The 27,901-nt window shown below is 32.5% G+C and overlaps 1 protein-coding gene across 9 annotated transcripts in view; it reads left to right on the top strand.

The window, feature by feature from the left end:
- The window catches only part of SCN3A (sodium voltage-gated channel alpha subunit 3), a 104,328-nt gene that overhangs the window by 52,235 nt on the left and 24,192 nt on the right, over positions 1–27,901 (top strand). For 4 of the 9 annotated variants that reach the window (XM_016152462.2, XM_016152460.2, XM_016152461.2 and 1 more), the window contains 7 exons: positions 2,976–3,323; positions 4,358–4,490; positions 5,829–6,067; positions 13,042–13,215; positions 14,189–14,545; positions 16,314–16,784; positions 27,009–27,129. In XM_016152462.2, coding sequence (XP_016007948.2) covers positions 2,976–3,323; positions 4,358–4,490; positions 5,829–6,067; positions 13,042–13,215; positions 14,189–14,545; positions 16,314–16,784; positions 27,009–27,129 — 1,843 coding nt within the window. The remainder of the gene's footprint in view (positions 1–2,975; positions 3,324–4,357; positions 4,491–5,828; positions 6,068–13,041; positions 13,216–14,188; positions 14,546–16,313; positions 16,785–27,008; positions 27,130–27,901) is intronic. The other 5 variants (XM_016152468.2, XM_016152467.2, XM_016152465.2 and 2 more) reach the window with 4 other exon arrangements.

The following is a 27,901-nucleotide window of genomic DNA, read 5'->3' on the forward strand; positions in this document are numbered from 1 at the left end:
CAGTGTGATTGGAATGCTCAAAGAGGGGCCCGTGTTGCGTGAACTATGGAGAGGCAATAGCAGAGGGAAGTTAGCTGGTAGCCTGTTTGACTACTAAAAACAGAGTTAGTGTGAATACACACACACGCACACACACACACGTATATATTTTATATTTGTAGATAGTGAAATGAGTAGATAACTAGGTAAACAGATGATTACTAGATAGAGATATTTCAAAAAAAAAAAAAAAAAAAGAAAAGGCCTATTAGCACTGATATTTACATGCCCCAGTAAACAGAGGCAGAGAAGATTAACACAACTCATAAGCAAAACTATGCCAGAAGTAGTTTACAATTTCTGGTTTTGTGAACAAAAAAAAACCTCTCTCTGATGGGAAAGAGAATCAGTGAAGGTATTAGAAACATAAAGCATTAGACAAAGCATACTGTTCAAAACAAATATATCTTCTGAAAATGTCAAAGCAGAGAAGCCATAAAGTAAGGGCACCCTACCCTCTACTATCACACATTTTAAATGCATTCTACATTTATTACATTACTTTATTCTTAAATAGATATACATATTCATAGTGTAAAATGGAAAAAGTGTTTCAGAGTGTACAATGGAAAGTAAATCTCCTCCAGAGACATCATCTATGTTGTTTGGACATACTGAGACGATTTATTTTAAACTAGAATCTTTGTAGCTGGAACAAAGTTTAATTGTTGACTAACTGAAAACATTGATAAGGGACATACATTTAACTTGAAATGCTATTAAGTAGTTATTTCTAACTAATACTCACTTTATATACCTTTACTAGAACATCCTCAAATTCCCTGCATCATCTTCCATCTTGAGTTTTCCCAGTTCACTTTGAGTTTAATCCCTACATGCAAGATTGTGTTTTATAGATCTAGTTTCTTCCCTTTTCTCTTCTATTATTGAAAATTAAAAAAAAAAAAAAAAAGGTTCAGATTTACCTTCTTGGAACAAGGCAAAAAAAAAAAAAAAAACCTGAGATTTATGTTTTGGCATGCCTGAGGCAAAGAAAGATGACCACTTGATCCTTAAAACTTAAAAGCCTATGTTTCCTAGAGAAAGGACTGCCACAGCTGCGGGCATTCCCACCACTCTGCTGCATCTTCTAGTGTGTTATTTTTGGTTTATTTTCTCTGAATACTATTTTTGTTATCCCCTTTTTCAGCCTTTATTGCCTTGTGTGCTCACACCCATTATTATACTTTCCAAAGAGTGAAGAGAAGTTTCAAATAAACTCAAAGATCTGGACCGCCTTTGAAAACACCCTGACATAAAAATATGCAAATTAAAGGCATGCACAAGATACATTATGGACACGCCACATATTATTTACTCCTAATCAAATATCATGTAGACAAGAATTTCAGTTTCCAAAAGCAGTCTCTGAACAAAAGCATATTAGGATGATTACACTGAACCATCCTAGGGATTAATGTGAGACAAAGTTAGGGTGAGGTCCATTGTACAAAAGCACCTGGAACATGTGGTGAATGTTCAGATTCCAGAGTCCTAACCCCTACTTACTGAATCCCAATTCCAAAAAGCAAGGACCTAAAAATACATACTGGAGTTTCAAAGGCAAGTCTGAACATAACCGATATTATACTGATAATTTAAATTGAGTCTGAAGAGGTTTAAAACATTAACATTCTCTATTATAGGGGGCTGAATTAATGTCTTCACAACGTCTAATTTCTTGATCAGTCTGATGACTGGAAAATCTGTTTAACTACCGTCTGACATTGGGGAGACAAACCTGCTGCTCAAACTGTGTCATGTAGACATAGTTGCAGGTTGGACAAACTAGGCAGTGAGTAATTCCTTTGGATAGCCTAACCAAATCCAAAACAATGGCACATTTCTTGATGAGAAATATCTTTCCAGAACATCACCGAGACAGAGGGCAACAAAGATTATTTTAGTGCTTTGCAGTCTGGGAAAAGCCACAAAAGTAAAGAACAAATGGGGGCCTAAGAAAATCAGCATGACCTAATTAGGCAAAGGGACCAAAAATAAATTTGATGGAGTCTGCCTTTCTTATGTTTTTTTCTACTAAAATTATTTTATTTGGTTTTATACTGAAGCTTGGAGAAGGAAAGGGAAAGTACAGGCAGATTTATGCTGTCATATGGCTACGTATGAACATGTATGTGTATTTATGTATACATACTACCCTAGCTATGCAGAGAGGTAGGAAAGGTCATAAGGAACAGAGCAGGGGGAACAACAGAGAATGTCACCATTAATGGGGAAGAAAGTAAACAAAGATTCTGCGAATTGAATAAAGGTGTTTTTGAAAACTATCATCGAGGCTAGAATAAACATAATTATTTGGTGCTGCTAGTTTAAAATCTATCCAAAAATTGAAAGGGACTTCATGCCAGAGACCAATGGTCCAGACAAAGCATAATTTCATTTTAGAATCCAAAAGAAGCCAATAAAGAGATAATGGTTTTGTTTTTAAACCATTATCCAGGAGTAAAATATTTGCTACAAATATTATAAATTTGAACCAACAATCTCTATTGAGCCATAACTTATTTTCCAAGTTGCATGCCTTTCAAATCATAGCATTTGAGAGCAAAAACCACCTACTATTTAACCATCACTCCCACCAAAAAGAATCATTTGTCCTCTCCAGCATCAAGTTCCATACCCATATTATTATGAGAACAAAATCCATCTTACAGTTTTAGAGTGAACATTAAATGAAGTGGCCATGCTCTTAAACTGTAAATCAGGATTCTTAATCAGAAAACATTCCTTATACTTAAATTTGCATTGCGATCTATAATAAAAATATCAAAACGTATGTGTTCTCTATAAACTTAATTTCTTGTGTTTGAGAGCGAGGCTATTCTAACCCAAAAGAAAATAGATTCTGCGATATTAAGGCTTTTATTAAATAATTGTGTGTGCTCCCATTACTTTCTTCCTTGCTCTCTCCTCAGTCTCTGTTAAGTATCCGTGGCTCCCTGTTTTCCCCACGACGCAACAGCAAAACAAGCATTTTCAGCTTCAGAGGTCGGGCAAAGGATGTCGGTTCTGAAAATGATTTTGCTGATGATGAGCACAGTACATTTGAAGACAGCGAGAGCAGGAGAGACTCACTGTTTGTGCCCCACAGACACGGAGAGCGACGCAACAGTAACGTTAGTCAGGCCAGTATGTCATCCAGGATGGTGCCAGGGCTTCCAGCAAATGGGAAGATGCACAGCACTGTGGATTGCAATGGTGTGGTTTCCTTGGTGGGTGGACCATCAGCCCTAACCTCACCTACTGGACATCTTCTGCCAGAGGTGATAATAGATAATAAGTTAGCTACTACTGACATTACACACCAATTTGAAATAATTGAGGCCTGGGTGGTTTAGCCTGTGATACCATCCTGCTTCCCTAAAATGAAGTCCTTAAAAATAATATATGATTTATTAAATGCAAAACAATAAAATCTTTAGAATCAACTGAATTGTATTTGAATTAGCTTTCAAATGCTTCCGGTTAAAAGAGCCCAGTTTTTAGAATCTGGGATGAAACAAATACCTGCAAATTTGGTAGACCTACCAACACAAATACTGGACACTTTAACAACCAAATCATTATTATAGATATGCTCACTCAGAAGTATATATTATCTATTCATATTCTGGAAAGTTTGTACAGTTAAAACTAAATATCGTAATGACCATAGATAATGGGCAGTTTTCACACAATTGTCAATATTATTCTGACTCTCAAATGTTTTGATATCTATTAAAATGATTCTAAAATGTTTTGATTTCTTATAGGATACATATAGAAATAATTAAAGAAATCTCAGGAAAGCACACACATTTCATTGTACATCTGTGTTTGTGCATGGAAAAAAAAAATTGCCCCACATATGTCAATGTTATTAATATAGCCTCAAAGAAAATAATTCAGCCTTGGGAATATATAATACTATTATTTGTTTTGGGGGAAGATTTATCTGATTAGTAATCACTGAAATAAGCTGTAAAGTAATTTACATTTGAGTGAAATAAAACAATGTATGACATTAGCAAGCTTATGAAAATTTTCCCTGAAAATTCCAGCAGGTTATTAAAATATTTCTGCACTATAATTGCCCTATACAATTGCATCTAACTGGTGAATTCTTGTTAAAGGGTATTATCTGTGATATTTCTTTTAAAAAGTATTTATAACTTAAAAATAAATTCAATATTTTCTTATTACTTGAAAATTATTGCTTGGAAAAACTGCATGTAGCATGATTTTCCTAAGAAATGCTATGTGGTGTTGTATTATTCATTGAAAAGGGTGGTTTGAGCCATCAGTATTTGGTTTGCAGGGCACCACCACTGAAACGGAAGTCAGAAAGAGAAGGCTAAGTTCTTACCAGATTTCAATGGAGATGCTGGAGGATTCCTCAGGAAGGCAAAGAGCCATGAGCATAGCCAGCATCCTGACCAACACAATGGAGGGTAAGAAGCAGACAAGCAGCTTTCTATGATTATATGCTTTGTGAAACTATGCCTTCTTCTTAAAGAATTACCACAGTCAATTACGCAGGATCAGAACTGTATATAAGACCTAAGTAGATGATATATAGAATACACTATTTCACATTGATTACGAAAATCAGTATTGTCATTTCTTTTTGACTTGGGTCCTTATCTTGTATATAGAATGTTATTTCACCACTTGATATTGTATCACTGAGGATGTATCTTTATGTTACATTATCCTTAAGCAATTAGAGTGAACACTTCCCTTAAGTGCTGGCATGCAGAAGCACAAGGAAACATTTCTTTTGAACTTTAGTCTGTTTTCTAGGCTAGGAGGTGGTGATGGGATTCGAGGAGGCATATAAATAAGTTGGACAAATCAAAACCTGTGCTCCACTTCAACAGAGACGCTAAGAAAAGATCTCTCCTCCATATTCTACCCATACAGAAACCGCTACATTCCTTCAAAGGAGAGCTGACCCAATGCCAGTTGACTGCAACTATTACTCCCTTGTTCATTCATTAAATAACTCCCCACTTCTTGAACTTTAGAGGAATGTTACATTAGCTATGCAATTTTATAAATCCATTATATGCCATATCTAACATATGTTCTTTAGAAAATATCAGTTATATTTTGTATCTTGTTCTGTTGGTGTATTGAATATTTGGACAATTACACAATTATTTTATAACATGTTTCACCCATTCAAATGACTAGTAACTTTTTATATATTAGGTAAAATTCTGAAAGATATGAGAAAATATGAATAACAGAAGTAGATCTATTCTAAATCTATACTAAATCTGTACTAAAAAGGACATATATTCTCAATGTGTGCAAGATCAGTGCTGATGTGGACACAGAGGAGAGAATGACTCACATGTATTAATAAGGATCACAGTTTTAGACAGTGTTCTCGAAAAGGTACTTTCCAAAGAAACAATGATTGTTTGATACACTTAATATTTGTGTAAAGCTGATACAAAAATCCTGTTATGATACAGAGAATATAGCAATTTAATCAACTGCTAACCTAAGTTATTAGGTAATGAAGTACGCTTAAAGCAAAATATTAAATTCAATGTGTTTTTTTCCCTGTATTTAATTAAAGAATAGTCTATTTACATGACATTTTTAATGAACATTTTGTCAAAATATTTCATGAGATTGACTTTTCATGTTTGTTAAGCTAAGTTATATGAACTTCTATCCCCAAGTAGAAGCATCAGTTTTATCAAATAATATATAATCTTCAGGAACAATAACTAATATTTAGCTATTTACTACTCTTCTTTTTATTATTTCACTAGAACTTGAAGAATCTAGACAAAAATGTCCACCATGCTGGTATAGATTTGCCAATATGTTCTTGATCTGGGACTGCTGTGATACATGGTTAAAAGTGAAGCATCTGGTGAATTTAATTGTTATGGATCCATTTGTTGATCTTGCCATCACTATTTGCATTGTCTTAAATACCCTCTTTATGGCCATGGAACACTACCCAATGACCGGTCAATTCAGTAGTGTGTTGACTGTAGGAAACCTGGTAAGTTCATTTGAAGTTTACTTATTTCCTTGGGTAGGAGTGGGAGAGATAGACAAAAAAGAAATCCGTCTGTGCCGTGTTGAAACAAAAATTACACCCTCTTTCTTCGTATAAAGCAACACCTAAAGGAATGTTACAGGGAATCTCAGTGATAAGGTCTAAAATTCAACTACTATGAATGGTGGCTATTTAGACCACCATCCATGCTGATTGATAATGGTGTCTTACCATGGGTACACTTGTTAAAATTTTTATCATTCTTGCTGAAAATATAGGTCCAGAGAAACCATTAGATCTAAATCTTGCCCCACAAACATGTGGTTTTAATACCCACAGCCTCTGAAGAGATCATGTCCATTGAAAGGAACACACAGGTTGATTTCTATACCAAAGCGGGCATAGTGGTTTTAGATTGAATTGCCTAATAAAATGCTTCGGTAGTATTCACACAGAGATGAAATAGTAAAAATACATTTGTAATTTAGCCATACTTTTGGTTCCAATTACCTGAGCAGGTATCTGTGTATGGGTATGCTGACATGTACATTTCCTCCTAAATTATATGAAGAATTCGAAATGGATGAACAAGTAAGAAAAGAATTTATATTAATCAAGACCTTTCTTTGAAGCACAAACTCAAACTAGCTTAAGATGGAGAAAAAAGAGACTGTGGAAAGGAAAGAAAAGATAAACTACCAAACCATGTAAAGTGTAATTTTGTAGTTGGGCTGCAGGAAATTGCTTTAACCAAGGGCTTGGATGTAGCCCAAATGTTCACTGCATCTTTTGTCTCTAGGTCAGGAAATATGCTCAGCCTCAGCCATAGTTCACTGGTTTTACATCTTGTAACTCCTGCACTAAAAAAAAAAAAAAAAAAAAAAAAAAAAAAACACAACAAGATCTTTTTCAATTCCAGTTCAAAGACTCTCACGACAGGAGGCCTCTGTTTGCCATAGCTTGAGTTAGATGCTCACCTCTGGTTTATCAGCATTGGCAGAGGGCGGAGTCATAGGAAAACATGGCAATCCTAAAAGATCATACAGGTAGAGGAGCAATCCCCAACAGAAAGGGTAAAGAGAATACTGGGCATACAATTGCATAAAATTGCATAAACATTTACCCCAATAAATGGCCTCAACTTCACTGCATTATTTGACTCAATAGAACTCCACTAGATTCTTGGGGTCTTCTTCATCTTCGGCACCTGTGATATTGCTTTTTATTCTGCTTGTCCCTTGATCTTTACAATCAGGCCAACTCTGCCTCTTTTTCTGAACTTCTCTTCTTATGCCTATTACTGCTCTGATTTTCCCCTCAATGTTTTTATGTAGTTGACAACTCTAGAAATTATCTACTCCTGTGATATAAGCTATGTTCCAGTCCTGTATTTCCAACTGTTACAAGTCATTGCTCAAGGGCAACTTTAAACACAATATATGACAGGTGAAAGATTATCTTTCCCACGATGTATTGAAAATCCTAACAACCTCACTTCACTTTTCTGTCACCTCTAGTAGTGGCCTTCCAGTTTCAATCTTATAGCCATTTGACTGACTTTTTCTTTATTTCTTATATACAACTTAATATGAAGACCTATTACTTTTTCCAGGGTATCTCTTTTTCAATCCCATAACTACAATTAAAATGATATTTCTAGTACTCCATGCTCAATATGCTTTTACCTTGATAAAGCATCTTTTGTCCATATTTGTGGTTCAACACTCTTATCTGATTTCCAAGACTCCCCCCACTTGATCTGATCCCATTTTTCCTATACCATCTTACTGTCCATTGTTTCCTAATCGGCCAACAACAGCCCCATTAGAATGTCCTTGTTACTGTACTACACAAATATCACACAAATGTTTACATATTTACATATGGGAAAATATTTCACTGTTCTCTACATTCACATTGAGAGTATTCCAACTCAAATCACCTCATTTAATTCTTCATAATCTTCCACAACTCTAGCCCCATCTCCTTCAATATGACACTCATCCTATTGAACACTCTTTTCTTAACTACAAATGCATCTGTAACAAAACATGTCTGAATATTAAATACTTCCTTGTTGTATCTTTATTGTATCATAATTCTTGATTTTCAAATCCATTATAAATTACTTGATGGCTAAGATTATGTCTCATTTTTCTTTTGTATCTCCAACAATGTTTACATGGTTGCTGCTCAATAAATAAATGACTCATTGTTTCCTAATTGAAAGGGCTACTCAGACAGCATGTTTTGTTGAAGAACATGAACTTTGGAATCAGGTAGAACTGGATTTGGCCTCATTGTCAGTGCTTACTAATAAAGTAGCATCTGGACAATTCTGATAAAACATCTGAGTCTTTGTTTTCTATTATTGAAACGGATATAATAATACCCATCTCCCAGAGTTGTTGTGAAGGTTGAATGAGGTAATGTAAAAACACTTAGCACTATGCTTGGCATCTAGCATGTGCTCAATAAACAATTTCCTTCCTCATATTAACTTTTGTTTGAAATACTGATGAAAAATAGTTCTGCTCTAGCTCTTGTATTTTTCCCAGGATATTGGAATGTGAAGGAAGTCGGAACAAATGAAGGAAGAAATTTTGGAAATTTGCCAGAGTGAAGCAGGAAATTGAGGTTTTATTCGAATTCCAAAGCTGAAGCAATTGAGTATGGAAGCAGAGGATAAAGGGAGGTTGGATTATAGGATAATCAGATGGAAAAGCACTAGACTAAAGCACCAAATCAGGGTCTAAGTTCAAGTGTCCATGCTAAATATCTGAGTGGTCCTGAAAAAGCAACTTAGATCTTTGGATCTGTTTTCTCATGAGTATAATGTTTAGACTAGATAACATTTCATGCCTCCCCCACCCACCCCCCCAATCAACCTCAGTTCTAAAATTCTATATCTTTATGAACAGCAACAAAGATAATGAGGTAAGGAAGTAAGGTGGAAGACTGTCTGGTAGATCCATTGGTAAATTGAGATTACTGCTGGTGAAACAAGGCTCATCAAGATGGAGAATGTAGATAATGCTTAATCCAGACCTGAATTAACTATTCCTAACCATAAGAATAGGAGAACATGTAAACTGGTTCTAAGGTCTTTATTATTATTATTGTTATTGTTATTATTATTCCCATAAAACATTTTAGGTTAATTTCTCATATCTCAGATACCAATAAAAAACCTATAATAAATGTTCATATATAAAAATAATGTATTTAAAATGTCATCTAAAATATAAAAATAATATATATTTTATGGATAGATAGAATATTCCTTATATCATGGTTATTTAGCTAACTTGACTATATTATATATTTCATATTTTGTGGGGAGTGTATAGTCTGCTCATTAAAATAAATTTAGAATTTTTATGGACTAGTTTATTACTGCTCAAATGACTGCATACTCCTTAGAAATACTAGAGATTTCAGCTGAATTGATAACAAAAGAATCACCCATAAAAGAATCGCATAACTTTGTCTTTACTTAGGTCAGTGTCCTTTTTGCATCCTGTTTCTGGAGCATATAAAAATTACATCACTTCTCTGTTGATTTGATTGATTAAATTTGAGTATCAAGAGACTTCAAACCTCAATTGAGTTTCTCTAGCATGCTCTGTTGTTTTTTTATTTATTTTTTATTTTTTAATTTTGTTTTGACCATTATAAAGCACGTGCACCACCTTAGGGATTTCTAAGCAAGAAATCCTCCAATAAGTCATAGTACATTAGACAACCTATTCATCACACAGAGGATGTTTCCAACTAACCTGTAACTCTTTCTTCAGGTAACACAAAGATTTATAGCTCCTACAAACCGGTTACTTTTCTTACTATAACTCTTCCTTATAAACAGTGATAAAGGCCCATGATATGTCCATATTCTCCTAGACCTAGAAGGGAACGCAGAGTGTGGTACCTCTTCTAAGGATCCCACAGACTATTTGGAAATAAAAGGCTAAAGAAACATAATTATCAAAATTATTTTAATAATTTAATAATTTAAATAGTGTGCTGTAGGACATTAATTTAAAATTTTAGGAAAGGTATATGATAACTCTTTGAAGGAAAAATAATGACTCTAATTTACAGAAAGATAAAACCTCTGGGAGTCAAATTCTAGAATTCACCTGGAAGTCCTCTGGCATCAATGGAGTGCTATTGTACCACCTGACTCCTTTCCTAGTGTAATATAATAATGCCTTGTCATCGCCAAGCTAACAATTTCTGTTGAGGCTCTTGTGTAACAATAATCATGTCTACACCAATTTCTGAATAAAATTTGCTAAGTAATATACAATATCAATAGAAGTCCAAGAATTTTAGACACAGACCTGATTAATCATCTCACTAAATACCCTCATTTGACAGATGAAGGAAATGAAAATCACAAATGTCAAATGATTTGCCACGATTTTTTTCTTTAAGTATATTTCAATTTTGTCCAAAACGAAATAGAATCATCAACAACAACAACAATATTAAAGATGCATATTGAAAAGGTACAGGAATAATAAAACTATAGCCATTAAAATAGAAGCTAGTAGCAATGGAGCAAAAGGCTACGGTTACGTTAAATTCACTACAAAGGAAAGGAACATCAATCTGAGCAAGAAGAGGTTCTGTAAACTGATCAATATGAAAATGTCCACTTTTAGAGTAAACATTTCTATCTTTTTAATGTATATCAAGAGAACTTTCCTAAGTAAATACTCAATAGTATTCAATCTATTTACCTTCCCATCCCTGAGTTGAGAACTTAACCCCTAACATTTGATTATCCCAATTTCTGTGCCCCACAAAACAACTCCAAATGCCCCAAATTTCTTTACTCTTAGTCCAGACTCACAAGCTGATTTTCATTCCCATCCTTAGCAATTACATTTTTACTAGTTATCATGTGTCACATAGAATAGATTAGAAACTTTTCACTGAACCTTGTTAAAGAAACTGGTTTAGGAAGCCTATAAATTCACTATCCATAAGAAATATATCAGTCTAAATAAACTAGGTTTATGCAATTTCAGATTTGTATATCTTAATTACTACTGCATTTTCAAAGCTGGCACAATGTCTACCATTTATTAGGTACTTAGCAATTTTTTTATAAGTGAATGACTAAGTGACGACAGGAGCATATAATCCAAAATTTCAAAAGACAAAAAGCTTTCGCTGCAGACAAGATGTAATTAGTCTAAGTCCAAACAATAAACATTCAATGTTTTTTATTAATTGTCTTGGTCTTAAAAAATTCTTTGTAATGCAGAAAATTCAAAGGCAGATGAATGTATGTTTATAAGCCATAAATTAGCATTGTTTATAAACCATCTATGGGTGTCATATATATAATCTATGCATATCCAGAGGTTGCCAGTTCTTTCTGTAGTTAGCATTTTTGATGGAATTTAAAAATCATGTAAATATAGGAATCATAATCAGTATGCTCGTTTGACCTTAGCTAGAATGAGAAAAATTTTCTAAAAATTCTTAATTACTGACAATACTAAACCTACTCTAAAATGTACAAAAAGCAATCCCAATGAAAACATTTAAAATTATAAACAGCTGTGATTTACAATTGCAAATTGTAATTAAAATGTTATTTGTAAAGAGAAGCATCATGTTGGGATTAAATTTTGGATGAAAGAAGGTAAGTTTATGGTATACATTTTTATAATGCAGAATATCTCCCAGTCATTTCAGAAGAGCTGAAAAGATCATTGTATAATTTTCGTTAGGGAGAGATATTTGTAGCTCATTTACCTAGATAGTTTCTCTTATGTGGATAGTTTAATATATTTCTATAATTAGATTATTTCTAATAGTAACTGCTTCTGAAATTTTATATAAGAAATAAAATTTGTATAAATCAAAATTATTTACATTAACCAGGGGAAAAAAAATCTCATGGTGCGTCATTCTGTAAAATGAAAAAATCATTTTTCAATGTGCATTCCACAATATATCTGGATTTTCATGTACTAGACTTGCTAGAAATACATTTTATCTCCATTTGAGTGAATAAATGATAACGAAAGTTATTTTTCTGGATGGATATTATTTCCCTTAGGTTTTTCTGTGCCTAGAAAAAAATGAGATGTTAGCTGCATTATCGTATTAGTAAAAGTAGATTAAGATTTGTTAATTAATGTGATGTTTTAGGGAACCAAGTAATTTTGATACTGTTGTTCTGACACAGTTCCTCCAAGGTAAAAGTCTGTTTACATGGTAAATGGTAACTTTAGAGTCATAAAAGCTTTATGACTCTAAAGTCATAAAATGAAGCTTTTACTTATAGTTAAAAGAATTGCTTTAAAAGATTTTTTTTGTAAGAGTAATTTCATAATTCTTCATGTCCTTGGGTCTCTTAGCCAGTGGTTTTGAGTTAAAAACAAATTTTGAATTTGTTTCATTGTTTTTCTTTTTACTGTCAAATAGATATTCATCCATCCAATCAAATAATTTTATCTTAATTATGGATGTATGCATACTGAGGATGTTCTCCTGCTGCTTTCAATTAAATCTGCAATTCCTTGTTCTATTAATCACTTAACTTTAATTCTGAGGTATCCAGAGATCATTATTATAAACCATTGGTGGCAAACTCACTCTTCTTTCAGGAATATTTATAAGATCATAGAAATAAGATGATGTCCCTTAAAAAATCAAGAACAAAATATGGTTTTTACCAAATTTAAAGTAATTTTTGTGTAACTTCTAGTAACCTATAAATTTGTTCCAAATGTAATAATACTAAAAAAAATTACTGTGATTAAGGTAGAAATACAGTGTACCAAAAAGGCAACAATTCAGTAGCTATTATTTAGTATCAAATTTAAAATGTGAGCATCGAAATGTTTTATAATCAGCATTTTCCCCAGAAATCTCTCAGATTCACAAAATAAAACAAATCTACTTAAAATATTCCCCTGAAATAATGCTGAACTTCTATCAATTCTTCATTTTAGGTCTTCACCGGGATCTTCACAGCAGAAATGGTTCTCAAGATAATTGCTATGGATCCATATTATTATTTCCAAGAGGGATGGAATATCTTTGATGGCATTATTGTCAGTCTCAGTTTAATGGAGCTTGGCCTGTCAAATGTGGAGGGATTATCTGTACTGAGATCATTCAGACTGGTACCTACATAGACAGTTTATATTTTGTCTTTAATTAACGGGACAATTATTTTGAAAGTGAATCAATGTATATTTATATAGCTATTTGTTTTCATTGATATTTTAAATTTACACCACTATGTGTAGTATTCTAAGAAAATATGTAAATGTCCTCTTTAAAGCAAAATGTGACTATTTCCTAAGAACGATAAAAATGGTTGAAATACTACATAATGAGTTAGATATGTAGGTCACATTTTAAAATATTTATGTACTTCTAAAGTTGTTTTTAATTTATTATTATTATTTTGCTTTAAAGTCTGTAAAGAAATGCAAATAAAAACTTTAGACCCCAATTACACTTACCTTTTCATCAACCTTACATATATTAGTGGGAACTACTTTAAATGAACATATGGGAAAATACTTGATACCACTAGCACTTTAAATAATGATATAACAAACTTTTTTAAATGTATCAAAAAATCATTTAAGAATACATAAAATTTTATTGGAAATTAAGTAAAATGTGTATTTTTTTCCAATTGAAAATAAGCTGCCTATAAATTTTTTATCAAATTAGTTTATTTTAAATGTGTGCATTAAAATATATAATGCCTGCTTTTAATATTTCTTCTTACTCTCTAAAATATAGTCTGAAGGTGACATTAATATGCTAAATTCAGAGTGTTTCCAATCAAAATATTAATTTGTTTTCATATATAAATTTATCGATAAATCAGAAATGTTTTATTTATCACCTCTGAAATATTTTCTTTTTAAATTTTTGCATTTAAGTGATATTATGATTTGATTTAAAATCCCATTATTATTAACACTTTTTTTCAAGATGTGAAATTTGTTTAGTATGGTTTGAGATTTTATACCCCTCAGAAGACGGTTTGCAATATGGCATACTAATAAAACAATGTCTAACTGACTTCTCAAATTACATTGTAATTACTACTAAGAGTTTCTTTTCACTTGATTACAGCTTCGAGTTTTCAAGTTGGCAAAATCCTGGCCCACACTGAATATGCTAATTAAGATCATTGGCAATTCTGTGGGAGCTTTGGGTAACCTCACCTTGGTGTTAGCCATTATTGTCTTCATTTTTGCTGTGGTCGGCATGCAGCTGTTTGGTAAGAGCTACAAAGAATGTGTCTGCAAGATCTCCAGCGACTGTCAACTTCCACGCTGGCACATGAATGACTTCTTCCACTCCTTCCTGATTGTGTTCCGTGTGCTGTGTGGAGAATGGATAGAGACCATGTGGGACTGCATGGAGGTCGCTGGCCAAACCATGTGCCTTATTGTTTTCATGTTGGTCATGGTCATTGGAAATCTTGTGGTATGTATTACAAATGTTCATAATTAAGAACAAGATCAGACAGTAGCTAGGAAGGTGGCCTGACACAGTAGACATAACTCTGGTTTATCATCAATGATGTAGAATCAAATCTCAGTACAAGCACTCTGTGCATGGGCAGATTACTTAACTTTTCTGAGGCTCAAGTTCCCATACTATGAAACTGAAATAACAAAACTAAAATTTTATGGTTGATGTGAAGATTAAATTAGGCCTGAAATTTTAGAGGCAACAATATATATTAGTTTTTTTTTTCTTCAAAGAAATGTTTTATCATCAAGACCAACTTTACCCTAATATTTTTATAGTCTGAATTATTTTATCCCAATATTATTTTGATAAGATAATGATCTCCAGTAAATCAAAAAATACAACTATCTATTCTATATTCAAAATTGTTCTTTATACATTCACAATTCATACTGTTTGCTTACTCAGAGGCATAAGTTGCATATTATCAAATTTTGAAGAAAAATTTCAATTAAATAGAGCATTTTATTTTAGCTATGTATTATAATTATCTAAATGACTTTGAAGGGGACTAAATATATTCTTCCCCAAATTTTCTTTTTTAAAGGAAAATAAATTGTTACAGTTTAAATTACTCATATGTATGAACACTGACCAGATTTAAAAGACTTACTTTTAGCTGTGACTTAAAAATACTAACATAAAAGCACAATTTGTATATTTGTATTTTAATGCTTAAATTTATCAATCATGTATGGACAAAGCATTTTTTTTATGTTATCATACTAGATTTTTCCTTTGAGAGGAAAAATGAGATTGCTTAAAAGAATGTTCTAGGATACCAGTGGACAGGCAATTTTTTTTCAGAATAGTAAATTAGGAAACTCTAGATTTTGAACAAAATCTAATACAGAATTAAGAAAGCAAACTGGGGTGCTTGCTTTGCATGTCTTCCTACCATGTAACATTTTTTGAAACTCAGTTACTATGTGTCAAACTAAAAATATTCCTATAAATAAATTTCCTTTTGCGTAAGCTATAATTAATTATTCCTGTCTTAGTCAGATTTTGTCAGTTAATAGGGTAGTTATCCCCCATGTGTCTTAATGATACTCTGAGATTTAAGATTTCTTCATATTTTCTGCACAAAAATAGTAAAGAGAAAAGTAATTTATATTATATGGGTCTAGTCTATCCTTGGAATAATTTTAGATTTTTCTCCATCTGTTGAACTATTTGGACACACGAATTGCAAAGCATATTGATGGGAAATGTGTTATATAATTTGCATTTAGAAATTTCTGCTATTATAAAAGTTTGTGGCCATTGGACAAAGGAATTTATATTTCAAGTATATTGTTTTAACATGTATCAGTAGGATATTAAATAAATAAATTTATCATTTACGCATGAAGCTAAATATTCCCTAATCAAACTGGTAAAATGAAGCAAAAATGACTAAAATAAAAATATCTCTTTTTTCTCATTGGCTAAAATTATAAAAATGGGATTATTGTCTTTTATTGCAACTCTGAGTAGATACAGTTTAGATCTCAAAAGTTTCACATTGTCCTCAGTAAGAAAAAGAAGGTGCTTGTTTATTTTACCATTTTGCCCCTACAGCAGGTAGAAGATACTAGATCCTTTAAAGAGTGCGTAATTTAGACATGGTGTCAAAAATATAGTAGACATTCAAGAAGGATTTATACACTTTCTGTTTAAGCTGTTATATTTATGTATACTTCAATATCAATGTAGCCTTTTCTTCTTCTTCTTTTAGGTTCTGAACCTCTTTCTGGCCTTACTGTTGAGTTCATTTAGCTCAGACAATCTTGCTGCTACTGATGATGACAATGAAATGAACAATCTCCAGATTGCAGTAGGAAGGATGCAAAAGGGAATTGATTATGTGAAAAATATGATACGGGAATGTTTTCGAAGAGCCTTTTTGAGAAAGCCAAAAGTTATAGAAGTCCAAGAAGGCAACAAAATAGACAGCTGCATGTCCAATAATACCGGAATTGAAATAAGCAAAGAGCTAAATTACCTTAAAGATGGGAATGGAACCACCAGTGGTGTAGGTACTGGAAGCAGTGTTGAGAAATATGTAATTGATGAAAATGATTATATGTCATTCATAAACAACCCCAGCCTCACTGTAACAGTGCCAATTGCTGTTGGAGAGTCTGACTTTGAAAACTTAAATACCGAAGAGTTCAGCAGTGAGTCAGAACTAGAAGAAAGCAAAGAGGTAAGAATGCTATTAAACTTTTTGTTGTATTTCCTATAATAACCATGCAATATGGTTATTTAGCATTTTTACTGTGATTTTACTATTTAAAACTATATTAAAGGTCATATATATGGTGATGTCAAAAAAGTATGAGATATTCTTTATTGAGAAACTCATTCATAGAAATTCCAGCTTTCTACTGGAAATCTTCATTCCGAATAATTTGTATATTTATCTTCTTGATAGTTTGAAAATCTGGTAAAAACAAAATATGGCTTTAGAAAAAAGAGATGTTATTTAATGAAGGCTATTCTACTCTACATTATGCTCTAGAAAAATCAATGAACCATATTTTATTGATCATTGTATCATCTCCTTACTTTCTATATTAGGTTTTGCTATGATTTGTTCTAATGTCAAAGTTTTGTGTACTTTTAGTTCACCTCTGAAAGTTTTATTAACTAAGACAACGTGTTATTCATTCATGAAAGTGTTACACATATAAGGAAAGTGCAAGTAACACTGGTTATATTTTGCCCAGTGAAGGATAAACAAATCTATAAGGTCTTACAGATGAACTAAAAAATACTGAGAACTACTTAGAAATGCTCCACTTGAGGATTACAGTTAAACTGTAGACTTAAAAGCTGTTCTCACTGTCACTAGTTATTTAAAAGAAGAAAATTATTCTACTGTACTCATGTAGAACTCATGAAATCCCATAATAGTAGCTTAATGGTATTAATTCTGCAATTTTGTGTTGTGCCAAACAGGATGAAAATGTTTACTATTACATATTTATGGACTTCTAATAGACTAATAGGAAGTAAGTCTAGCATAGTTATAAAACAATGTTTTTATTTGAAGACATAATATTGACACATAGGAATCAGACCAATGATGTCTGATTTTGCGAGCATATTTTGGAATCTATTTTTAATAAACAGTATGTACAGAATTTGTATAAGTAATAAATAGTTGACAATGTTGCAACTCATAGCATCATGGTCCTTTTATTCAGGCACTTCAGAGCTGCCCAGATGTATTATAAGAATCAAATTTCAATTTTATTTTTCATCACCTGATATAGATTTATTTAAGAAAGAACACCAGTTAATTAAACATTTATTGAGCATTTTTTCTGAACTCAGCTGAACACTACGAGTGCGAAAGAGTTAAAGGAGAGCTCCATAACATAACCCCCTTCAGAGAAGTCTCAACATCTTTAAAGAAGCTAACATGAACTCATAAAACCATTAAAGACATATTAAAAAGTTTAATCCTACAAAACTGAATGTAAGATTATAAGTATTGAGAATAGCAAGAATTTAGCAAGTTTCTAAATAGAAGAGATAAAATTACAATTCAACTCAATGTTTGGGTCAAATACATGAATAGGAAGCAAAAGCAGAAATCTACTAAACAAAAGACAGAGTTAAGAGTGAACTTAGTATTAAGGTGAGGCAGTGAAACAACCAGCATGAATAAATTAGTGGTTGAGAAGATAGTGGAAAAATAGGTTTGAATGAATAAGGCAGTTTCAGATTGTATAGTTTTTGAAGTTAAGTCAGAGTCTGGAATTGGCTGCGTAGTCAATGTATTTGATATCAATTAGTAAAATAGTTTAACGTGAGGAATAAAAGAGGTTTATCGTGGGGAATGTGGTAACAATAACTTGATAGCAATGAGGTAAGGAAACACTGGGCTAGGGTAATAAGTATGGGAACTGAGACTAATTGTCACTATGACAAACCTAGTAAAGAATCTGGGAAACTGAAAAAATTGTAATGCCACTGTCTGAAATGGCCTTTTTAGAAAAGTTACCAGGTTTTTGTGGGAAAAGGAGAGATTTGATTGAGATATATTGAAGTAGAAGTGACAGTGTTGGGAACCAGAGCCTGGGTGAAAGGTCAGGATTTAAAAATAGCTTCAATAATGCAGTTTTCATAATTATCTGATTTTTTGAAAATAGAGGAGCTCACCAAAAAAGACAAAATAAGGGAAGGCCAGAAAGAAGACTAGCTTGAGATCAAGAAGAGATAGAAAAGCCAAAGAGGTAATAAACTATTGCTACATTAATATCATAGGTTTTATCACGTTGGATCTATGAAATTAAAAACTTTCAAACAGATGGTTTCCAGAATACTTCAGAAACTCTATAAAGTCCTCAGATACTTCAGATGATTGCCTAGAAAAATACTATCTCATTGCCATGTCTTTTTAATGGCTAAAAAATAATAAATTTGGAATAATGAGATACAGTGTCTTCATTATATAAAGTCTTGGGAAGCATTTTATTTTGAACAAAAATTCCTTACTGGTTGATTTTTTTAAATAAGCATTCCATCTTCTTTCAAGCTAATTTTGGATACATGGGATCTAATTATAGACTGTAATGAAATTGTTTAAAGTGTACAAACATAATACTAGGAAAATAAATCAAAGTAAATATAAAATTAAATACTTTTATAAAGTTAGGATACAATTTCACATTATTTTGTGCAGTAAATTAAATTCAACAATAAATTTTATGTTGCTGGTTTTTAAAATTAGTACCAAAGAATCCTGAAAAATAGAGCAATTCTCATATATGCTCACACAAAGATTTTAAAGTATGCTGTTTTAAAAAATAAAAGCAAAAATCGCCACATTCTAACATTATAGAGCAGATTTAGATAAATTCCAGCAAAGCTCAATTTTGAGCAGAAATTTCTGAAAACTGCTGGCATTAAACACAGGTCACATTTTAGATATGCATTTATGGTGGCTGTGTTGTTCTTTGTTTTAGCAGCTACAGCACACACTCAAATTAAAAATAACATATTCATAAAGTGACATTTTGATTTATGCTTCTTAGTGTTTTGACCACAAGTAGAAAAAGAACATTAAACCATGCTTTGGAGAACACAGAAAATCCTTTGTCTTTGCTAAAAAAAAAAAAATGAGAAAACATACAAGCTAAACCCAGCAGTAATACATGTCTCACTCGGAAGGAAGGAAGGAAGGAAGGAAGGAAGGAAGGAAGGAAGGAAGGAAGGAAGGAAGGAAGGAAGGAAGGAAGGAAGGGGAGGAAGAAAGGAAAAGAGGACAGGAAAGCTGGAAGGAAGGAAGAGAGGAAGGAAGGAAGGAAGGAAGGAAGGAAGGAAGGAAGGAAGGAAGGAAGGAAGGGAGGAAGGAAAAGAGGGAGGGAGGAAGGAAAAGAGGGAGGAAGGAAGGAAAAGGGGGAGGAGGAAAAAATATTTTCAATATATTTCTGTTTTAAGAAGAGGCAATAAATTAATCATTAATTTAGATGGTATTTGAAAACTACTTCCATTCACTTTAATAATAATTAATAATAAAGTATAAAGTATATATGGTCATAGTGCAGTTGAGGAGAAATGATTCCCTATAAGTTTTTAGAGATAAAAATAATAATTGTTGTTATTATATATTATATAATATATGTTATATAGATATGTATCTATTGTATCTATTCATATTGACCACTAATGTAAAGAGGCTAGTGTGGAAACAAATATAAATATTTGCATGAAAAAAATGTAAGAGAATCGAAGGTATGGATTTCAAAATAGTGATCTTTTTATTTTGGAATAACTTAGAATTGTACAAATCTTGTGACAAGATAAAATAGAATTTTGTTTGTTTTTATATTTTTAAAGTTCCCTTAATCATGATTTCTTGAAATTTTTATATGACTATGGATTCCAACGATTTAGTTCTTAAAAGATTTCATTGTCTTCTTAGGCAAAGGATATAGAATAAATGCTCTTAAGAATCATATTTGAAGTTAAATTCCAAAGCACAATCTAGCAATATCATACTGTGACCTTCACTGCTTACCATTCTTACTTCTCACAGGGGTAAAATCAAGCTGGAGACATCAAGAATGCAGCTCTGGTGTTTTTTAACCAGCCAGAGACTCGTGCCACCACTTTTACCCAGGTTACCCAAGCAAGTTGTACATGTACAATCACTTTCTAAATGAATTTTGATTGGCCTGCATGCTACTCAGCTATGTTCCTTCCCCTGCCATGGCAAGGAAGTGCTAGACATGCCCAGCTGCTCTCTGCTGAATTGTGTGACATATCACAGCATGGTCAGGCAAGGCGGGCAGGCCCAACATCATATTTGATTCTGCTAATGAGTTTTCCAGTTTAGTCTTTTTAGACTTTTAAAAGCAATAATTGCATGCTCATAGGATTTATATCTATTTTAAAACATAATAGGAATGTTGAAAGTTCATATAGTCAAGAACTTGAGAGCATGCATTTTTTTTATTTCTCTGCTTTTGTTTCATTAAAATAAGACCACAACTTTTTTGTTGTTGATTCAGCCCTTATAAGTAAATTGTATTACCAAAATGAACCTCACAGGTTTTTTTTTTTATAGTGACTTCACTTTCAGATTATTATATTCAGTTCTGTTGAATATAATTTTTAACCCAGCCAACTCATGTGCTCCAGATGGAAGTGTTTGCTTCCATGTTTTTTTGGAAAAGACTCTGTTAAAAAAAAAAAAAAAAGTAGTGTTCATGAATTTTTGGATATGAAGGGCCATAGTCTGTATGCATTTGGGCACCACATATCTTGGATTTTCATGTAATTTAGGAAAGTTGTTAAGTCATTTGTCTGCAAAACCATAAGTGATAACTATCAAGTAATTAAAAGAAGGAAAGCATCATCATATGTGGTAGGAAAAGTTCATTGCATCTTCATCATTAAGTAATTGTTCCAGTGTAGCCATTTTAAAAAAATTTTCCTAATCTAGATTAATTCTCCCTAAATGTTCTACCCAAAACTGAGAAAGCAGAAACAAGACTTAGAAAATTTCCTACTTTGATCATTATTAATTATAGTTTTATGAGAAATAAAGGGCATCATCTAAAATTACTGTACATTTGTGGTTAACTAAATCTTTAGTTTATTCTCTTGACTCAACTTTCTCCTGTTGATATAATTGCTTACTGGAATCTCATCCTGAGTGAGGGTTCTGCAAGGAAAATTATAAAGGAAACATGAAAAGTTCATGAATATTGGAAGTTTTCAAAGTTTTTGGTGAAAAATAAGTAGAGTCTGGGGTTACCTCTAGGTTTAATTTATATATATGCTCTTCTTTAGGGATAACTGAGAATTAATTGTAGAATGCAACAAATTCAGGAATAAACTTATTAATGAAAAATAGAAATACAGTCCCTGGTGGTTTGTGTGATTTTTACATTGCAAGCACTGATTTTTTAGTCACGCTCTTTGTGAAACAATATAAGGCAACTCTTGCAGAGGCACAGATGGGTGTGTGAATGGCCATTTTAAATGTACCTCAATCTTTAGAGAAATGTTTTGGTGTTTTAGTGTACTTCTGCTGAAATTAAAGTCAAGGCTGGATAAGTGGCAATTTTTGTGTATTTTCTCAAATAAACCAGCTTTTTCTTTTGCCTTCTTGATACCCCTTTACCTTACTTTTAAACTACTACACGATTATTTTGCTTCACACATTATATACTCATTTGATGATTTTAAAATAAAAGGAGCACCAGAGATGTTGCACATATAAAATATGTTGAGGTCAAACCAATATTTTTAACCCTTCAATAAGTGGCCCAGAAAAAAGAACTATTGGTTTTAGTCATATTTTTTTCTGCTTTGGATAAGCAGCCCAATGGCCTCGCTGTGGCTATCTGTTCTTCAAGTAAAATGTTGTAAGTCAAGATATGGATATGCATATCCAAAAGATCAGACTAAGGCCCTGACAGTATATATGACCAAAAGATTTTCCTCTTCTACTTGCAAGACAAATCCCAGAAGTTTTGAGATCAATGGCTAGATTTTAAAGGCAATCTGTAATGGCTGAATCTTTTATTTTTGCCTCTTGAATCATACGGCAGTTTGTGAGAGTCAAACATTTGATAGCTGATTGAAAATAAATGAAATGTGAGCGCATTTCAGTGGAAGTAGGCCAGTTGCTAACATTCTCGTCTATCTCTGAAAGTTAAATTTCATTATTTAATCGGATAAAAATCAAGAGCAATATTCAGCATAAGAGGAAATTTCTATATAAGTTCATGCTATTAGGGGGAAAATATGGTCGCATGGCCTTTTGGGGTGCTGATTCTGTCATTTCTTATGAGTGGTATTGCAGTTAACCTTCTTGAAAACTTCATATTCAGGTACCATGTCCCTGAGGACATGGTTCTTGGATCAGCGTGCAGCTTCCACAGCATTGCGCCGGGCTTCTGCTACAGCCAGGCATGTTTTCTGCGGCTGAATTAGGTCTGGAGAATGTTGCATCTTAAAACCTGCTTTCCAGTGTGCATTTGTAGAGCATAAGCCATCATCCCTCTGTAGACTCAGTAGGTTCTACAAGGGATGGAAGAATCGAACCTTAAGTGCCATAAAATATTGGAAGGGTAGGGAGAAAATAGTACAAGAAAACAAGTCCAAGCTTGTACTATGTGGTTTTATATGGAAGCTTTCTATTGTTATGCCTATATACCTCTTAATATTTTTCTAACTACTTCAGAATGAGTATTAATTTTAGTTATTTAGTATAGTCTTCAAGTTCCTTAATATGGAAATTTTCATTTCAGGTTTCTTTGCTCTTTTTTTATATCATAGTATCACAGCTATGGCAATATATAGAAAGTAAGTTATTCTTTGTCTCATGCTTTTAAATCAGTTACATGCTTTTAAATAAGTCACTTTGGAAGTCATTTTGGTACGGCTATGACAAAATGTATCACAAACTACACCCTATCAGAGTATAAATGTCAGAGTATTGAACTTAGAAAATGTTTAGATTCTGTAGATAGTATTACATCAATGTATATAAGTTTATATACTTAAGTAGTTTGCTAGGATATAAGTTAATGATTTAAAAATACAGCAGTAAAATTATTTATGTATCCAGTGACCAAAGTATATCAAGAAGTATATGATAATTGGTTGTTATAACTTAAAGATAGCCTAAGCCTTAATTTATAATTGTAAGTAAATCCACATTTTTAAAAATTTTATGTAGTTGATTCGATATTTTCATAACTTTATAGAATCAAATGCATGGGCATTTTCCTATGACAAAATCATGGCCTATGAAGGTTATTATATAAATAAGCCTGATTCTTCAATTCAGGGAGAATTAATTTTATGGCAACCTCCATAGGGAAAGGAACTTCTCACAGAACACTTTTTAGTGAAATAAACGCTAGTTTACCAATTATCTTTTAAGCTTTGGTTTGAGGGTCTCCAAGTCTCCATCTGAACATTCCTTAAGGAGCTTTCCAGAGCATAAATTTTAAGAACTTATCCTTATATTATCCTTGTAAACAGAAAAACTCCTGGGTAACAGTGAAGCAATTCTCTATGTAAAATGCTTGTTTGAGAAGACATGCAGAGTTTTTTCCCTTGTCTGTTTTCAAAAGACATGTTTTGCCTCATAATGCTAGGTAGATAGAGGCAAACTAACTCACTATACTGATCCTCCCTACTTTACGATTTCCGAATGCATAGTCTCCACGGCTATTTAGAAAATTAAAATTATTTATATCTAAAACATTAACCATATTAACCAATGTTAATAATGTGAAGCCAGTACCAATAACAAAAATACATACAGAGGTCAATATTTAGTAAACAGCAGATTCAGTTGTCATTCAGATTAGCAGCTACTATTACTTGTGCTGTGAAGGGCTTATTCAAATAAGTGTTTACGATAGCTGTATAATATATGGCAGACAATTATAATGAAAAATATTCAACATGTCACAATTATATTAACAGTGGTAAAATGAGAAGTAAAGGGTGAGTATGTTTTCTAAAGTTTTCTTAAAGAAAAGTATATGTGTATTTGTGTGTGTATATACACATATACTTATTAATATCTTCCCTTAGATTTCTTTATCAATGTCAGCCAATATTTTAGAGCAACATTTTGGAAATAATATGTATTTTTATCACTAAAATATTATTAATTAGATAATTCCTATTCATTAAGAAAATGCATTTTCTAATACAATTAGACTTCTATCAAGACCATAATGGAGGCATTTAGACATTTCTATGATTATTTCAAAATAGAAAGATAAAATTATCTAAATACTATAATTCTCTCTATAAGAATAATTCTAAAATGCAATCATTAATTTATTCACTCTTCATAAACATGATCAATACTATTTAGTGTCTATTTTATGCTTGGATATTTTCATATATATGTGTTGTGTGTGTGTGTACATTTTTGGTATATACATTTATATATATGTACATAAGTACATAATTTTATGTACATATATAATTTATATATATTTATAAGAATATTTAGTCAAAACAAACAAGTATAATAGACTAAAAGTCTATAAAATTTAGTGTGGAAAAATCATGCAAGAAAGAAAAGCTTCATGGAGGAGGTGGACCATGACCAAGCTCAAAAGAAATACTTGAGCTTTAAATGGCCAAGAAAAAGAAGAAACATGAAACTTTTCATAAATCTCAAAAAAAATTGGTTTCTTAATGGTTTTATATATGCAGTTATGATATTACCATATTATGCAATTATGATATTATTACTGCCACTCATTAAATGTCATAGTGTCCAATCCATAAAACAACAAGAAACATCAGAAGGGAAGAGTTAGTTGCTGAGTCAAAACAATTATCTAATATTTTCTTCATGAAACCAGGAGCTGCAGCAATTCTATCCAGCAATAGCTTTTCTAGGATTTCCTTAGAAAAATAAAGATATCCTGGCTGTAGGAAGCCCAAAAATCCTAGGAGAAGAAAATGTCTCAGCCTTCCACCTCTCCAAAATGCAGAGGAATTTAATGGTAAAATTCTTGCACTATAATAGTCCTATAAATCATCAGCTAAAAATGATGGCCTAGCTTCTATCTGCAGACTACTCCAGATTTGGAGGTATTTTATTATAGAATTATATTTTGACTTAAAGTAATTTTAATAACATATTTAGTTGTACCTGGTTAGCCTCTCCCTCAAAGTAACATCACAGAAAGTATCATCTGGATACTACTCTTCGATTAGTTCACATTATAAAATATTAAACTACATTTACATTATAATTTCAGTGAATCAAAAATTTTGAGCCAAATTTCCTCCAATATGACCTATATTGAGGGAGTCATTTACATTTTTCAATAACACATTAACTCTTTCAGAAGCAGAGTGACCCTACCACTAGCTACTAACGGAAATGGAAGTTTTTGAAAGCATGCTCTGTTCTTTCCTTCTAAAAGCTTTACATTGCCTAGACTGTGCTGTGTGTCATGTCTTTGCACCAGTTTTCATAAAGCATTACACATCCATAATGTCTTCCCACGTGATCTCAGAGTACTTACTAGATATTTATTCTTGTAACACTGAAGTGGCTCTTCTTAGCCATGTGGCATGTCACAGTGATTTATATAATGGAAAAATTCATAGCCTGATCACATGTTGAATTAAGAATGTGCTCCTAATAAGTCTACTCGGATTCTGGATGATGCCATTTATGAAGAAATTTCCATTTAGAATTCTTTAGCAAGTACTGAATTCATAATTCATTTAAGCAATTGAAAGAGAGAGAGAGAGGGCGGGGAGAGAGAGAGAGAGAGAGAGAGAGAGAGAGAGAGATCCATCATTTTTCTTCTAGTAAAGAGTGAAGAAAATTACATAAGCCAGAGGAAAATATAGCTCAAAATTGAAGTATAATGACTGTGACTAATGTTAATGAGCCATTCTTCCTTTCTAAAATTATAGAAACATGAACAGTAGTTACAGACAACTGGCAATGTTCTTTGCCCTCTGAAAATTTCCATTGGAAGTGGTGGAAATTACAATTTGATTTGATGCATTTTAATTAATATAATCAGCAGTAGATGGCAGCATACAAAACTTTTATCAAACTATTCTTGAGTTGGCCTTAGTCTTAATGTATTAAATTATTTTCATATGGATTCATATATAAATGGAGATCACAGGACAAGTTAATCAGTACAATTCATCCTTTCCAAATCACCCACATTGAACGCTGTCTAAACATTTTTTCATCTGAACCAAGTCAGTAGTTACATTGTTTTGAAACATAGGACTTCAATTATTTTATAATTATTAGTATGAATTATGTGAAATTAATAATGTTAATAGAATCAAATGCTATCTCTACCATTTTTTTCAAACTATGACAGAGCATTTCCAAATTAACTGAATAAAAGGGGAAAAAAGTTACATCTTTGCAATGGGGTTTTGTTTCCAGAAATTAAATGCAACCAGCTCATCTGAAGGAAGCACAGTTGATGTTGCTCCACCTCGAGAAGGTGACCAAGCTGAAATAGAACCAGAGGAAGACCTTAAACCAGAAGCTTGTTTTACTGAAGGTAAACAAGCTCTAATGTGATTAAATGTCATCTCCCCTTTTTCCTTACAGAGACTGATGATACCTCATTTGAAAGAAATATTTCAAAAAAAAAAAAAATGGTGAAGGCATGTTTATCTTTGTTTTCCTCTTGTCTTCCAAAATGTTAGTTTATCTATATTTCCAGATTATACTATAGCAGTGTCTGTGCTTGCACAGTTAAGATGATTTAACATGTTTTTTTTTTCCTTTAGTCCTCAGAATATGGTAAAGTTAACTCTATGAGATAAATAACATTCTGGAATGTCATCTCATTGATACAGCAGTCCCTTCAGACCTCATTGTTAGTGTGATGATTTGATTTATAGATGCTGCAATAATTACACCCCATCCCTTACAGTTTCAAATGTGGTTAATTTGTGCTGTAGCCAGAGCTGTCTAGGGATGTAAATGTGTTGTAGAGCTTTGACACAGAGAAGAGTAATTCTCACAGCGACCAGTGCAGTGTTTTACATACAAATCAATAAAGATTTGCTGACTCAGTGTGATTGGATTTAATCTGATAAGTAATAGCTCAGAGAGTTAGAGGAGAAGAGTAGATTCAAGTTAGAAATAGCATGAAAGCAAAGAGGAGGAGGAAAAGAAACAGAGATACTGACTGACAAGATGAGTCATAGGTGTGACTTAGAAAAGCACTGAAGCTGAAAATAAATTAGCTTGGGAAAACTGACAATGGCTGATAACTGGGAAGACAGGGGGATTTTCTGTGCATGATAAGAAGGGAGTGAAAGTCC

This window comes from Rousettus aegyptiacus, unplaced genomic scaffold (assembly GCF_014176215.1).
Source record: "Rousettus aegyptiacus isolate mRouAeg1 unplaced genomic scaffold, mRouAeg1.p scaffold_m13_p_2, whole genome shotgun sequence".
Lineage (NCBI taxonomy): Eukaryota > Metazoa > Chordata > Mammalia > Chiroptera > Pteropodidae > Rousettus > Rousettus aegyptiacus.